Source organism: Antechinus flavipes, chromosome 6 (genome assembly GCF_016432865.1).
Source record: "Antechinus flavipes isolate AdamAnt ecotype Samford, QLD, Australia chromosome 6, AdamAnt_v2, whole genome shotgun sequence".
NCBI lineage: Eukaryota > Metazoa > Chordata > Mammalia > Dasyuromorphia > Dasyuridae > Antechinus > Antechinus flavipes.
The window spans coordinates 195,564,792-195,581,419 of record NC_067403.1 but is presented as its reverse complement, the minus strand read 5'-3'; the positions used below and the strand labels follow the sequence as shown (position 1 = coordinate 195,581,419).

General features: G+C 47.3%; 1 protein-coding gene across 1 annotated transcript in view; it reads left to right on the top strand.

Annotated features, from left to right (window-relative positions):
* Window positions 1-15,994, top strand: part of NAT8L (N-acetyltransferase 8 like) — a 58,055-nt gene extending 42,061 nt beyond the window's left edge. The window contains exon 3 of the mRNA XM_051964385.1: window positions 5,826-15,994. Within this exon, the coding sequence (XP_051820345.1) occupies window positions 5,826-6,193 (368 nt within the window). The 3' untranslated portion in view covers window positions 6,194-15,994. The remainder of the gene's footprint in view (window positions 1-5,825) is intronic.
* The last annotated feature ends 634 nt before the right edge of the window (window positions 15,995-16,628 follow it).

The following is a 16,628-nucleotide window of genomic DNA, read 5'->3' as shown; positions in this document are numbered from 1 at the left end:
AGACCCTTTGCCAGTTGGTGCTTTTCATCTTCCTTCCTCAGTTTGAACCTTTAGGTTCAGGAAAGATGGAGGGAAAGGTTTTAGACCCACCAGTGAGATACTCTTTGTCTTTCCTTCTCCTCTTTCTTCCCACTTCCCACTCTGGATAGATGTTGGCCCGATCTCCTCAGCTGTGGTCTAAAAACTCCCAAGCAGTACATACATGTAGGCAGTAGGGCCTCTGTCCTTCCAGGGCAGGGGGTCTCTGGGGTGCCCGGCTTTTTTTTTTTGGCCCACTTGGGAATTCAAGGAATCATTTCTATTTCTTTGGGGAGGCAAGGGCTCACTTTAGTAGGCAGCAGCTGAAGCATTAAGAGAGAAAGGAAGCTGTCTGAGTAAATGGGAGAGCCTCCTGATTCTCAAGGCATCTACTCTCTCCTTTAGCCAGAAAGGGTATTTGATACCAGGGTGCATTGGGCAGCTTGGTGGCTCAGTGGCTAGAGATGCCTCATTTTCCTGAGGTCAAATTTGAGCTCAGACTCTCACTAGCCATGTGACCCTGGCAGGTCACTCAACCCTGTTTGCCTCAATTTCCTCCTCTGTAAAATGAACTGGAGAAGGAAATGGCAAGTTATTTCAGTAAATGGGTCATGAGGATTTGGTCATAATTTAAAACAACTCCCAGCTAGTTGTCAGAGGCCAGATTTGAACTCAGAAAGAGGATTCCTCTTAATTCCAAGCCCCAGTGCTCTGTTTGCTGTTCCCTCCTTGAGTAGATACATCTATAGATGGAGAGAGCATTTATTAAGTGCTTACTGTGTGCCCAGCATGATGCTAAGGACTAGGGGCATAAATATAAGCAAACAGGGCAGTCCTTGCCCTCAGGAGCTCACATCCTAATAAAAGAACGACAGCTCATAAGGGAGAACTGGGTAGCTTGAAAACAATACAATTCTAAAAATAAAAATTCTAAAGAGACACTTGGTTCTTCTCCTGGTAACAGAATTGTCATCATGTAGTCCCTTTCATTTGCTCAAAATAAATTTACTTTTCCAGTTTTCTCTTGACTCTTGTGTTTATATTTCAAAGTTCCTATTCAGCTCTGGTCTTTTCATCATCAGATATACTTGAAATCCTCTCTTCCATTAAAAGACCAATTTCCCCTTGTATTGTGGTGAACTTTGCAGCCTAAGTTATTATTGGTAGCTAAGTGGGGATGGTAGACAGAATGCAAGACCTGACGTTCTGGATCCAGGTTTCGCCTCAGACACTTCAAGTGACCTCTGTTTGACTCAGTTTCCTTATCTGTAAAATGAGAATCATAATAGCCTTTCTCCTGGGGTTGTTTTGAGGATCGAATGAGAAAACATTTATAAAGCTTTAGCACAGTGCCTGGTACATAGTAAGTGCTGTATAAATATTAACTATTGTTATTATTACTAGTCTCTAGCTTTTGCCTTTTGGAATATTATATTTCATGATCTCTCATTTACAGTGGAAGCTGTATCCCTGATATTTTCTCTTTGATACTTAAGCTGCTGCTTTTTTGGCTGTTTGCAGTAATTTTTATTTTTTTGTTTTGATGTAAGAGCTCTAGATTTGGGGCTTTCTGAAACTTTTGCTTTTGGGATTCCTTTCAGGAAGTGATCAGTGGATTCTTTCCATCTTTACTTTGCCATCTGATTCCTATCGTGTCCAAGCTTTTAAAAAATTATGGTTTTCAGAGAGTCCAGAAATTCTTAAATTATTTCTCTTTGATATGTTTTTCAAGTTGGTTTTTTTCCTATCATCTCTCATATTCTCTTCTACTTTAAAAAAGTTCTTTTGATTTTCTAGTGTTTCTTGCTGAATTATAGAATTATTGATTTCTGTTTGGTTTATTCTGGTTTTCATGGAATCCATCTATCACTTTCTCTTTAAAGTTATTCATTTACTTTTCAGTTCTGCCCTCTAGACCTTTTATTTAAATTTAAACATCTCTTGCTTCATTTCTTCATTTCTTCCAGTTGTTCATGGTAGCCTTTGGAAATGGCCAAATCAACTTCTTTTAGTCTGTGTTTATAGGTGTTATGGAGTTATTCTCTCCTTCCGGAAGATTTTTAGATTTGCAGTTATTTTTGATAGCAGGTGGTGTTTTCTTGGATTTACTCATGTCTCCAGCTTTACTTTCTAAAGTGGGCTAGCCTAAGATACTGTCCATTGCTTCCTGCTGTGCTTCTGAGTGAAATGATCAGCTCTGTTTGGTCCTGCTCTGGATCCCCTGGGTCACTACAGTGATCTTTGCTGTTCTGGATCTCTGAAGTTCAAGGCTTTCTCAGGATAGTGTTAGGAGACTCTGGGCCTGGGCTAGCCCTGTCTGAGTGTGGAAGCACCTTGTTGGCTCCTGCCTGCTTCTGTTTGCTGGGATTTCGGAGATCCTTTTCCTGGGGCTTTCTGGTCACTCTGAGACTTTCTCAAGAGAACCTTCTGCTTCTGCTGCCCCAGGACACAGAGCCACGTAGGTTCCACATGTCCCTGGCCATCTCCGATCGGGCTGAGTGGTTCCCTGATAGTAATTCTGAATTTAGTGGAAGGGATCCCTTTTTCCAATTTTCCTTGAGCTGCTCACTGACTTTTGTACCGTTTGGGATTGGAAGAAGTTCCTTACTACAGTTTCTCATTTGATTTCTCTATCATCACTTGGTCTGGTCTGCACTTGGTACAGATGTGAGGGTTTTGTTGAGTAGGTAAGTATGTGGAAGAGGGACAATGTATCGCTGTTTAGTCAGCCATCCTGGGTGGAAATCTGTCCTGTGTTTGTGTCACACTCATTACCTAGAGTGAGTGTGTTTGAGCTGGAGTGGTACACAGGATAGAGCCTTGGGCTTAGGAGCAGTAAAACTCATTTTCATGAATTCAAATCCAACCTTTGACACTTAGTAGCTGTATGACCCCAGGCAGATCACTTGACACAGTCAGTCTCAGTTTCCTCATCTGTAAAATGAGATGGAGAAGGACGTGACAAACCACTCCAATATCTTTGTCAAGAAAATCCCAAATGGGGTCATCAAAAGTGGAACACATTTGAAATGATTCAACAACAAAAATATAATTGAAGGACTTAAAGTGGAAGCACTTGAAATAATTATCAAGGTTTGTTACCCGTTTTTCTTTCCCTTCCATATAATATTAGTTATATGTCATCATCCTCAGCAGAATTGCTGTCAGAAAGTTGGGACTTGGGTAAGTCAAATCTCTGATCATGAAATCAAAAGTTTAGGGTTCAAAGATTTGGGGCTTTCTGAAACTTTTGCTTTTGGGCTTCCTTTCAGGAAGTGATCAGTGGATTCTTTCCATCTTTACTTTGCCATCTGGTTCCTAGTAATACTAGTAATTACTAGTAAATTAGTAAAACTAGTAAAATAGTAATTACTAGTATAACTAGTAATAGTAATGATAATAATAACCCCATTTGTATAGTGTTGTAAGATTTTCAGAGTACTTTACAGACATTATTTCATTTTATCCTTGCCACAACTCTGTGGTATTTTTATGCCCATTTTACAGATGAGGACACTAAGTGATTTGCTTAGAGTCACTCAGCTACTAAGTATTTGAGACAGTATTCAGACTCGGGTCTTCTGCTCCCAAGTCTAAGCTCTGAGCCACCATCTAATTCAAGCGCTTCATTTTATGCTCCTTTGTACCCCTTTGACCCTTCCCAAGTAACCAAATGTCTGTTGAATGAATGAATAAACATGGTACTTATGGTACCAAGCAGTGGATGTTTTGGGAAAGGGGAGAGATCGTTTTGGGCTGGAGGAAGTCAGAGAGACCTGAAGGAAGTGGCTCTCAAGGGTCTGGAGGTGCATTAGCACTAGCCCCAGTGTCCCCTGCACAGCCTCACTCCCTAGAAAAGCATGAAGGGCGTGCAGGGAGAGGAAGTATTTCTTCTCCTTTGGCTCTGGGGGACTGGCCAAGGCAAGACAAAAAGGACAAGAGCATGGCAGGTCCTTTAGAGACCGGTGCAGCCCCTGGGTACTCTCCGCTTCTCTGAAGGTCTTGCAGGATGTTCTTTGTCTAATCAGATGGAGTTGCACTGACTGGAACAGTCTCTGGCTCCATCTTGCCCTGGCAGGATGAAGCTGTTGATAAGGGACTTAGCCACACGGGGAGGGCACAGGTGGTCGTGAAGCCCCTTCCTGGAAGGGGGAAGGGGACAGCCCAAGGGTGGCCCCATTGGGTGAGACACTAACCACTCCTGAGCCCTGTCGTATCCCCAATGCTCGGGGTGGGGACCAGGTGGGAGCCCTGCCTCCAACTAGGCCAGAGACAAAGCAGAGTGAGGGATAACATCCACTTTGAGCCTGGGCTAAAACCAACCTTGGTCAGACTCTGATACTCTGCATTTCTGAGCTGTTCCTCAGCTTGGGAACAATTTTTAGAGCTGGTGAGATTTTAGAACATAGGGGGTTATATATTTTTACCATATTTAACATATATTGGACTACTTGCCATGTAGAGGAGGGGGTGGAGGGAAGGGAGGGGAATGGAACACAAGGTTTTGCAAAGGTCAGTGTTGAAAAATTATCCTTGCATATGTTTTGAAAATAAAGTTTTGATTAAAAAAAAAGAACATAGGATGTTAGAAGTGGAGGGGCTTTAGAACCTGGAAAGTAAGAGGTAGGAAGGACCTTAGTGACCTCCCCCGCCTCCCTCTGCAGTCCAGTTCTTTCATTTTATAGCTAGGGAAAGTGAGACCAGGAGAAGTGAAAAGATAGTGAGTCAGTAGGAGAATAGGCCCCTAAACTCAGGCCTTCTGACTGCTTCCCTTTCCTCTTTCTTCTGCTCTTTTTGGCCTTGTGGGCCATTATTGTTCTGTTTGAGAGGGAAAGGCCTGAGGTATTCACTCTGACTCTTTGTAGTCATCCTGGACTGTGACACCTGGGAGAAGCTCCCGCTGTTCCTGGAAGAGGGTTGTTGGGGAAGAGGAATGGGAATGGGGACTATTTCTTTCTCTAGGGGAAGGGGGACTTGAAGGAGAGACAATTGTTCGGGCACTCAGTTGGAAGCCTTAAGACAACAATAATAAAACTATCTGTGAAAAGCCTCCTTCTGCTTACCTAGTGTATGGAGGAAGCCTGGAGTTCTCCCAGCTTATGTTGGCGGAACACCAACCCCGCAGGTACAAATAATGGCTGGTGTTTCTGTAGCATCCCGAAGTTGGCAGATTGCTTTCCGCAGATTATCTCATTTGCGCCTCAGAAAAATCCTGGAAGATAGGTCCTTTAGGTGTTAATAGATCCATTTTATAGATGAGGTCACTGAGGCTCTGAGTTGCAAAACTGGCTAAGTCTACAGGGCAGAATTCCAACCCAGCTCTCTCAGACTCCGAGTCCAGCAGCCTCTCTCTCCCCTGGGCTCAGCTGCCTTTCAAGCTGGAGAGGCTCTCAGTCGTGTCTCCCTGGGACCAGTTTAGCCGAGGTTTTTCACCAGAATATTTGCCCCCCGCGTGAGGGGCTTGAGAGACTGACCTTCCTTTGGAAATCCGTCTTTTAAATTCTGAAAGCAGACGGTCTCCTAGGTAGCATTTTGGAGTTTAGACCTAATCCTGAGACGGTCTCCGAGAGCTCCCGCCCTCTCCTTGCAGGGAAAGCAGGAAGGACTTATTAGCTCCATTTTGTGGGTGAGGAAGCAGAAGGGAGGGAAAATCGCTTGCTCCCTGTCACCCCTGGAGCCGGATCCGAGTCCCCCCCGATTCTTCGGCCCAGGCTTGGTTGGCCCGCCGCTGGGACTGAGATTTGGGGAGGGGGGCGGGAGCCGGCGCTCTCCTTCTCCGCGGCCCCTAATGCCTGTCTTCTCTGCAGGTTCCTGCTTTTGGGTGGCCGTCCTGGATGGCAACGTGGTGGGGATCGTGGCGGCGCGGGGCAGCGAGGACGATAACACGGTGGAGCTGCGCCGCATGTCTGTGGACTCGAGGTACCGAGGCAAGGGCATCGCCAAGGCCCTGGGCCGCAAGGTGCTCGAGTTTGCCGTGCTCAACAACTACTCGTCCGTGGTGCTGGGGACGACGGCGGTCAAAGTGGCCGCGCACAAGCTCTACGAGTCCCTGGGCTTCAAGCACATGGGGGTGGTGGAGCACTACGTCCTGCCGGGAATGACGCACTCCCTGGTGGAGAAGATGTTCTTTCAGCTCCGCTACCACCGCTACCGCCTGCAGCTACGCGAGGAGTAAAGCGCCCTTTCAACAGCCGGAAAAACCAAACCCAGCCCTGACCCGATGGTTCTCCTCCCTCTTTTCCAAACGCTTAACCCAGCACTTTCATGGATTGTGGTTTGTTTGTTTTTAAGTTGTATGGTTTATTTGGCCGGATTTTTGGGGGGAGGCAGGGTGGGGGGAGGGGAAGAAGATCTGATTATTTCATTATTTAAAAACTTTTTTCTTTTTTTCTTTCTTTCTTTTTTTTTTTTTTTTGGTGGTCGTTGGTTTTGAGTTGGTTGCCGCCCCCTCCCCACCCCTCTATCCCGATCCCATCCCATCTTCGATTCGCTTCCCACATCCCGTCAGTATCCACACGGACTCTGACCAAGACGAAGACAACAGAAGTAATAATTCAACGAGCAGGCGGGCAGTCTGCCCGGGCCGGCGGACGCGGCTGCTCTCGGAGCGCCCCGAGCCCACGGCCGTCCTCCTCACGCTGGAGCCCCATGAGCCACTTCTCCCGGGTGATCCACGGAGGGGCTCTGGCCTCCCGCGTCAGCTGAAACTGCTCAGTCCGAGCCCGCACCCCACGCACTCTTCTCCATCTCCCACGTAACACAGAGACTTAAGCACAGAGACTGAAAGCAGAAACACTAGAGAAAACAGACCTTTCCCTCTGGTCCCCAGCCCTCCCTCTTCCCTGGCCCGGTGTACATAGAGCAGCCTCACCGTCCACACGCAAGCTCTAGGAGCCGCCCCTTCCAGCGGATTGTCACTCCCCTCCCCCCTCCGCCTCCCACCCCTCAACTTGCGGGCATTTCCCAGCATGATCCTGGCCTGTAAGGAGGACATGCACTATTTGTCCCAGGCCTGGTGGTCAGTGGTCAGCGGTCCACCGGGAGACCAGCATGGGAAGCCGCTTTGCTGTACTGCATGAAGAGGATGTGCCTGCTTGTGCTTGCAATCAAAGGCTCACTCGTAGCACTACCATCCGGGCAATGACCTTGCACTTTTTTTCTGGATGTGCCTCATTCTGCCAAAATCGTCTGAGGGAACCCCTGGTGCATCCGATGACTGAGACTCTCTCCCTCCTCCCGTCTCCTCTCACTCCCTCGAGCCTCCTCAGCCCCTTCTCTCTCTCTCTCTCTCTCTCGACCTAAGCCAGCAAAAGACTTAACCCATCGGACCCGTGGAGATCCAGTGTAATATAGTGTAAAATAGCAGCCTCTGATTTCTCTGCCCTCCCGCCCCGCCTCCGGTGGGCAGCCCTGTCCCCACCGGAGCTTTGGGCCGGACTCTGGCCGCCACTATCACCCGGCCTCTTTTCCCACATCCCCGCTTTATGATTTCACATCATTAAGTTTTCTCATGTTTATTTGTGGTCCTACTCCCTTCCCCAGTCTTTCTCCCCTTTCCTTTCCTTGTCCTTCCCTTCCTGTGCTCCCCTCCCCCTCCTTATCTTACTTTATGAGTTTATTTTATTTTGGCTGTGGCTGAACGGTGTCATTGAAGCCTAGGGGAGGGCGGGTTCCTATGGCAACACATTTGCACATTAATGTGCCCACCCAATCCAGCCCCTTCCGCAGAGCCTTGGCTGGGGAAGCTAGCGGCCCGATTATCCTAAGCAGCTGCCTGTTAGATAAGCAGAGCGGGCCTGGCCCCGCCACAGAGGGAAGGCGCCGCTTGACCGTGGCCCAGTGTGTGCCAGGCAGACTGGGCGTGGGTCTGCATGGAGGATGGATGTACAGTGCCTGTCCCGGGGAGCGGCCCAGACGACAGCTTCTTCTCGCCTGAAATCGTACCTTTTTTTGTAACTTATTTAACAGAATAGCAACTTTGCATGACTTTACTGTCTTGGGAAAAACCGGTAGGTTATACTTAAAAAAGAAAAAAACCACAAAAACATACAGAAAAACCACACCAAAAAAAGAAAAAACATAAAACAAAACAACGTCAACAACAACAAAAAAAACAACCCACCACAGCAGTGCCAGAAATAGCCTCTATTTCTGGTCCCGCTTGGCTGGGCGGTGGGTGGGAGGGTGGGAATTGGGGGGTGGGGGGTGGAAGAGGGACGCAGGTTTATAAATTTAAAGGGAAACCCCGATTTAGCTTAGTTCTCACACCCAGGGAGAGAAAAGTGCTCCTGATCTACAATGTATTATTATTCTGCTCGTCCTTTGTTTTCTTTTAAAGAAAAATCACTCTGATGAACTCGACAAGGGACAGCACAAATGTTGATTTTGCTTGGACTCTAAGCTAGGAAGTAGTTTGGTGTGAAGCACTCGGGCTGGTCGAGGAAAGGAGCAAAGGTGGGACCCGGTACAGAAAATGCCCAGCCTGTGGGAGCCATGGTGGGTGAAGGCGTGGCCGTGTTGTTGGGAGGGTGGATGGAGAGAATCATGTATGTCACTGACGGGAGCTTCCTTGGGCTTGGAAGAACTAATCTTTCCATTCCAAGGCCGCTTGGATGCCTGGCACCGAGTGGGGGAGATTCCCCATAGGGGCCCTGGCACGCCAGCCCTGTGGTGTGTCTGAGAACACCCTGTGGTTGGGGTTGGGGGAGGAGAAGACCCCGGGAGGAGCCTCCTGAGAGGGGAGGAGGGAGAGCCTGCAGTGAGGGTGGGGGAGGATCAGAGCAGAAGGAGCTCCTCTGGGGGTGAGGAGGAGGAAGGTCAGCTGATGGAAGGTCAGATGTGGCATTTGATGGTGATTCCACTGGAAGTGCTGGCATTTGAGCTGAGCAATGAGAGTAAAGCTCTTTCTCTAAGCCTCCTCCTCTCCAGCAGTCCTTGGTGCACATCTCGGGGTGTAGGTGGGAGAGGGCCAGCTAGGGTCCTTGCACCTCCCCACCCAGTGCTGTGGCGGGGGGTAGTGGGGAACTAAGCCATGGCCCCAAGTGCTGACCGGAACAGGCAGGGGATGTTCCCCGGCGGGGATGGGGAGGCAGAAGGTGAATTCTGACTTCCCTCACCTGCTCCACGTGCAGTAAAAAGCTAAGGCTGAGCTGCGCTGGGCCTGGCCAGTGAGGGTCAAATGTAGACCATGGAGAGTACTTATTTTGAAAGCAAATGAGTTTGTTTAAAGCAGCTTATTAAAGGGGTATGATATATTATATATTTAAAATTTTTTTAAAGATACACAAAAACAAAAAACCAAACGCAACAAACCTTTGTATGCCGTACATTTCTCCTCCCACGGAAGGAAGTATGTCCTCTGGGTAGGAATCGGAATTTTGTAGATTGTACAGAAATGGGCGCAGTATTTTCTTGCCATTTTCAGTGATTTTGTTACCCTGCACTCAATAGACAGATGTGAAGTGTTAGCAAAATAGAAGAAAACAGAACAGTTTGTGCCTTTTTTTCTCCCTCCGGTCGGTTTGGTTTTCAGTGGGGGCTTTTGGGGGGTGGGGGGTGTTCTGTGTTCTCTCGTTTGAGATTTCTTTTGGCTGTTGCTGGCACGTCACTGCACTAAGACATTTCCAGAAAAGGAAAATGACAAGTATTTTCATGATGGGGTGGGGGGGGTGGGGGGGAGACAGAGAGTCTGACTTGGGCAACTTTTTTTTTTTTTTAAACCGGGGTTATTTAGCGAAAGAATGTCGCTGGTTTTCTTTGATTCCTGTGCCTTTGTAACCTGCCTCACCTGTAGCTGTGCTAAGCCAAAACTGGAGCCGAGGGTCCTCCCCCTCCCCCCCAAGGGCCGAAGGGACAGCTCCGCTGCCAACCTCCTGCCAACTGGTGAAAGTGCAGCTTCTCATTGGGATTGACCAAAGCACTTTTGTGTTTGTTGTTTAGTTGCTTTTAAGACACATGTGCTCGACAAAGGGATGACTTTAAGGGGGTGACCTTTGAGCCCACAAATGACGCAGGCACTGACTGCAAAGCCGTACCTGTAATTTCAGGAATCGGGCCGCTGCCTCGGAAAGATCCCCGTTCTCCCCTGTCCACTGTACAGGCCACTGGGAACCATGTCATGGCACCTAGGAGATTGTTGGAATCCAGTCCAGAATTTAGAAGCATTCGGTCCCCTAGAAAAAAGGGGCCAGTCTTGCCTCCTTTTCCCAAGCCGTCCCCGGAAGGGCTCGACCTCCTGGGTTGGCAAGCTGGCTACCTCGAGGACCTTCCCACCTTCTTAATTGCTGCCCTTCCATTGCTGCCAATATGCAGGGAACGTATCTGCCACTTGCACTGAATGGCCATAGGCCTAGCGCCTGCCACGTTAGAACTGTGAAGTTTCTCTTCCAGAAACTTTTTGCATCCTGTTTTCCCAGCTCCTGACCATCCCTCGCTGGCTGCTGTCCCACTTTGTGGTTGGCGTTTGCCGTGGGCAGGCAAAATCCTTTTCTGATTGTGTCTAAGCTTCTCTAAGCCTGTACAGAATAACAACAGTGTAAATATTTTCTGATTACCTGAGTGCGTTACAGCGTCCGTCCTGGTGACCCTTGAGACTAATTCTGGGGGCAAGAACCTTTAAGGACAAACTCTTCTGATGTGTGTGTTTCTAGGGCATTGTCATCCCCCAGTACCCAGAGCCACTTGTTGAGCAAATGTGCACTGAGAAGTGAATTTTTTAAAGTTTGTAGAAAACTTCTGATGTTACTTCTACTACCTCTGTAAGGCTGTTCAGGTGGAGTTCCTCTTGAATGATGTGGGATTAAAAAAGAGGGAGAAATATGCAGTTCTCAGACCATAGTGACTCTACCCTGGGATCCCGAAGTCCCTTAATATTCCCCAGTGAGGCCTTTAGCCTGAATCTGTAGAAGGACCTTTCTGTTGCAGCGTTCCGTTGCAAGGCTGAAGCCCACTTTCTCTTTGGTTTTCATCACTTTGGTGATGCAGCTGAAGGTCAAAAGCTCGTGAGGCCTTCAGAGTTTGCCCCTTGAAGACAGCTGAGGGAGGCCACCCGCCCTATTCCCCTCACCCCTACCATGAGCACTGTGGCCGGTTCCAGAATTCCACTCCATCCCTCAAAGGGCAAGTGGTCTCCACGGCCTGCTAGGCAGGTCCCTTGAATGGCTTTGCGAAACCAGACTTACTGGAGAGCCTAACATTTTCTGTCCCGCCCAGCCAAATGATCACTTGTCGTGTCTGTCCCTAGCAGGTAGGTTAAAAAAGTATTTCCGTCCGTGGGGTTCCGTGAAACGAACCTGGGTGGTTTGTGTTCGGCACGAGATTTGCATCCTCCCAGGGCCAGAAGCTCACGCCTTCCCGGATGATCTGAATTCATCGGCGGGCCCTACTTTGGAGTTTGGGTTTCTCAGGAGAGTTTAGGTTACGCAGATTGTGATGTATGGCTAGCCTAGGTATTCTGAGGTGGAGGCTGATTCTCCATCCTTATTTGCTGAGGACACAGGTCTAGGATCACAGTGGGGCGTCGGAGCTGGGCTCGTGGTGCTTGGAGACCTTTTGAGTCCAGCTCCTTCACTTTACAGAGGCCAAATGATGGGGATTGGCTTGCACAGTCCCGTGGCTAGTAGGTGGTAGAGTAATGATTTGAAACCAAATGTTCATTTTCTTTTTCTTACATGTCCACATGCATCAGGTTCCAGTTGATCTATAGTTGGTATCATGGAGTGTGCCGCAAGGCTACTCTAATGCCCATGGTTAGGATGTGCCCTTGTGATAAGTCTTCTCCCCCTTTGCCGTCCCCCACCACGTAGAAAGGACGGACACGATCAAACTCGATTCGAGGCACTTCTGATGGGGGGGAGAGGGCTCTGGCCAAAGAAGCTGGGTACCTTCCATGGTGAGGAAGGAGGGCAGCCTGGTATCCATACCTCCCAGCTTCCTTTTCTCAAGCCATCAACACATCCCAGAGCGATAGCCCTTTTCCAGATGGCTTCTGGCCCTTTTTTCTAGAATGCAGATAAGCAGTTGTAGGGGGTGGGTAGAACAGCATAGAGGCTGTTCCCTTCCCTCAGCACAAGGAGGAAGCGGGACAAGAGAAGGGCTCTCCCGTCTGAAATAATCACTGTCCTGGGGAGCCACCCTCTTTCCAGATGATCACAATTCTATCCCACCGGGATCACTGGGCCTTGTCAGGATAGAAAACCCAAACCTATGAATTTTTACCCCAAAGATGCAGTTAAAGCATGCCTTTGCATTCAGAAAGATGTCCCCACATTATGACTGAATAGATTAGTTCAATGGCAACCATAATTTAGAATTGACTTGAGTTGATCGGTTCACAAATCATGGCTGATGGTTACCAGCTGTGGGTAGAACCCGGGAGCATATTTCCAAATTCTGTTTTCCCATGCAAAGTCAATAGACATTGAGTTTTTGCTTCCAATATTTGCCTGTCCCAATATGCAATAATAAGGTTCTTTATTAATGTTTTAAAAAGACAGACAGCTTCTCAGACAAGAGAAATCATTTGGAATGAGGATTGGGACATTCAGTTCCTCACCGATGGATCTACTCTGAGTTCCTAATCAAATGCTTAGGCCCGGCTGAGAACATTTCGGATTGCGGTGTGCTCTAGTGCTATTTGTTTAGAACTGAGGCGTGGGGATATCTTTCTGTGCTGATTTTCTGAGATCCCCTCTGGCCCCAGTCATCTGCAGGCTTTGAGAATGTTAAGGGGTGGGGGAATGTGTCCTTGTCACCTTCTGGACTTCTCTAGCTGCAGGATGCCCTTTTGAATACTACCTGGATGAGGATCCCAGAATCTCCCGAGTCGGAACCACCTCAAAGGTGGTATTTGATTAAAATTAAGAACCCCACCACCTCAAAGGCAACCCATTTTAATATTGGACAGATCTAATCCTTTAAGGAAGTGTTTCTTTATTTTGGATTGAAATATTCTCCTGATATGTACTTGTTGGTCCAAGTTCTGTTCTCTGGGGCCGAGCCTAATCCCCACAATAACCTCAAATACTTGAAGACACTGATCGTGTCCTTCATCCCCTTGTCCTCCAAAGTTTTCTCTTCCAAGTCCAATATACCCAGCCCTTCGACCATCCTATAATAGTCTAGATCTTCAGGGGATGTTCAGGCTCCCAAGGGCAGATCTCATTGTCCTGCAGGGAGAATTTCATTTGCCACCTAAATAAGCAGCATGAAGCTGACTCTTCATGGACTGGCACTCAATTCTGAAAAGGAGCAGAGGCACCCAAAGATGACTCGAATTAGAATTCCAACATAGACATCATGCCATAGAAAGGGAAACTGAAATACAAGAGTAATTGATTCCATTGAACTTTCTCCCATTCTTCCTTTTTTCTAATCACTACCCTTAATAACTTGAGAATAAGGGACTGGCCTCTCTTAAAAACCCAAGTCTGGGCATGTAGGAAACCGCTTGTGTCATAATTTTGTTAGGGGACTGCACTACTGTTATCTGATTTCTTTCTCTAAGATATCGCCATTTAAATATGCAACATGACAAGAGTAACCCAGTCCTGGGAACTTGAGTGATGATGGTAGGGCTCAAGAACAACAGCAAAAATTGGCACGGGCTTTGAGCAAATTACCTTTCAGGTGACAAGCGGTTAGTCTTCTAACTAACTAGTGTTTGGAGTTGGGGCGTAAGGGAGAGAACCGATTGCCAGACAAAGGAGGAGAAAACGATGGGTTCTGAAATTAGGAGTCAGCGCATCTCTGTAACAAATACCCAGGGCAGCCTGCACCAAGTGGCAGCTGATCCGAAAGCAAACTGAGCCTCTGCTAGAATGATTTTCCCAGCGTTCTGTAGTCCAAGGATGTATTTAATTGTCTGTGTTGTATTTATTATTCATTTTATTATTTAAGTAGGTCTTAAATGAAGCACACTTTTTAATGAATTATTTTTGGCATTGGGCTGACCTGTTAGGTAGCGGTAATGTGGTGTGTACTTTACTTGTGATGACTGTACTTGGACTAAGGCCCTTTCGAGATGAATTTTAGGGAAGGGAGAGAGTCTCCCTGTTTGGCATATTTCGGACTGAATAGACTATTTTTTGCTAACTTATCTGTAGTGAAGTGCTTTACATGGAGTTGACATCAGCTGAAAAGTGGAGCTGATATGACCTGAGGGCAGAATTCTCCACGTGGTTGAGCCAGTGATCTGAGATGAGCACTTTCTGGAAGGGGACAATCTCATCCCTCAGCCATTCTGATTCACTCTGGGCATCTCCCGGTCTCAGCTCCACTGAGTGAGATGTTCAACGTTCTTGTATTTTCTACGATCAACATAGTATGTACTGTACTTTGAAAAAAAGAATGGGGTTACAGGATAATTATCCAAGTCACGTTCTCTTGGCTGAACGTCTTTTTTTAAAAACAGCAATAATTAGCCATTTTAGAGAAAATTGGTTTGCGTGCTATGTTGTGTGTATATATGTGTTTTTTGCGCGTGTGTATGTGTACGTGTGTGTGCAGGGGGTACTGGTGGCAAAGGAAATTGAAGTTCTGAAAGTGGCGGCGGCTACGGGCTGCCATTGATGGTGCCCTTGCAGAGTTCAATAGAGAATGAGCTCGGTAATTCAAGATGTCTGCAGCTGAGCCCTCTGAGATTCCTTGGATGACAAGCAGCATAGATTAACTGGGATGAGGAGATCTATATAAGGTCTAAAGCTCCAAGTCATTCTTGGGCTTTCTGAGAGTGCAGCTCATTCGGGACCTGCTTGAATAACTAGTCCCACACTGCACCGGTCACAAACGGAAGCGGTCGACTCTCTTGGGACGCTACATTGGGTTCTGGTTGTTCCTGTCAACCTCTACCACCTAATTGTGTGCTAACATTCCTTGGCAAACAGTAATTCCATTTGGGGTCAATGAATGTAGTAGCTTCGGTATAGACGGGGAAACCTAGCAGGGAAGTTGGAGGATGTCCATATGCTGGTGAAAGCCTGAGCTGGACATCTGGAAGGACTTCACCACAATGTGTCAGCCCATGATATATGCAAATTACACTTCAGTAGACCCAGAGTCTTGAGGTGGTGGGTCCCCCTGAATCAAAGCACTGTGTCTAGTGCTCAGTATTATGTTGGTTGAATCGGACTGAAATTTGGCGTGTGTTGGGGAAGTTGTGTAGGGGGACAGGGATGAATGGTTTGTTGGTCCTCAAAAGTTGTGTTACTGATGGCCGCTGTAACTGTGAAAATTAACCAGACTTGCTGTGATATGTTTGGTGAAATAAGGTTATAAATGTGGTTAACTTAAAAAAAATAAAACAAAAACTGAAAAGAGTCAAGAGAATTGTGATATGAAAGCAAGTGACTGATGTAAATAAGTATGAATGAATTAAAAACATAGACCTTTTCTGGGTTTGTTTTATTTTACGTTTGCTTATTTTGCTGTTTTTTTTGTTTGTTCCTAAAATTGCATTGTGATGAAATGACTAGTGACTCTGTCCTCAGACCCCAGGAGGTGCCAAAAAGACCCCATGGAAAGGTCAGGGTTGGGGGTGGGGTAGGAGGGAGAAAAGCACTTCAGGAGATATAGTGGGCTAGGTAATTTACTTTTCTTTCTGCTGGCAAATGGAAAATATCTGTGGTTCTCACTGGACAGGCCTTGGCCCATGGGCTTCTTGGGTTTCGCTTTGCTAGTTCTAATTACCCAAGATTTGCTGACTGATGAAAGAAGATAGAAGGAAACTGTAGACTGAACCAGCCCCAAGTGGCAGAACCTCTGCAAGTCTGGGAGGACCTGTTAAGCGTCAGGAACAGGGCCAAGTGCTTGCACCCAGGTGGTGGGTGGGGTTCCTGGCAATGGAAGGGGTGGGGGGGGTTGCTGCCTGGCCCATGTATGATGTGTAACCAGGGAGAGTGTTTGAATGGCCTCTCTCCCTGCCAGCACGTCCGGATGCTGCTGTTTTTTTTTTCAATAAAATCAGAATTAAAGGAATAAACTTTGCTCATTGTTTTCTCTGGGGATCTCCTAGGGACCGACGTCCTCTCCTCTTCATGGGAAAGAACATTCATTTCATCTATCAAGTCTACTGTTTGGCACTTTGAAAGGTGCAAAGGTTAATCCCTGTCCTCATAGAGCTTACAAAGTCTGGTAGAATGATAAGCCAAAATTACAGGTAGTCAGAATTCTTCATGTTACAAATTATATTTCTTCGGTGCAAAACAAAGTGCTAAGTGACTACCTTCTACCATGGTAACCAGTTACGGGCCACGTGTTTATTCTCCCTCCCCAGATGCTTCTGCTTGGGCTGGGTTCTAGGGGCTCTGTCCAAGGTCCTGAAACGCACCTCCGCTTTCTCCTGGGCTTTCCAGTCTGTGCTCATCGGTGTGAAGAGAGCGGGTTTGGATCCCACTTTGCCAACTAAGGTCTTCGGGCACATCTGGGCACTATGAGTATTGGGATGTTAGGGGCTTCTCTCTCTAGGGGGTGGGAGTAGAGGGTGAACTGTGATTTGTCAGTTCACAGATTTAGAGCTAGAAGGGATCCTGCAAGCCATCGAGTATGAATCTCTTGACAGTTGAGGAAACAGAGGCCCAGAGAGATCTGCATCCCTGACTTAAAATCAAAAAGCA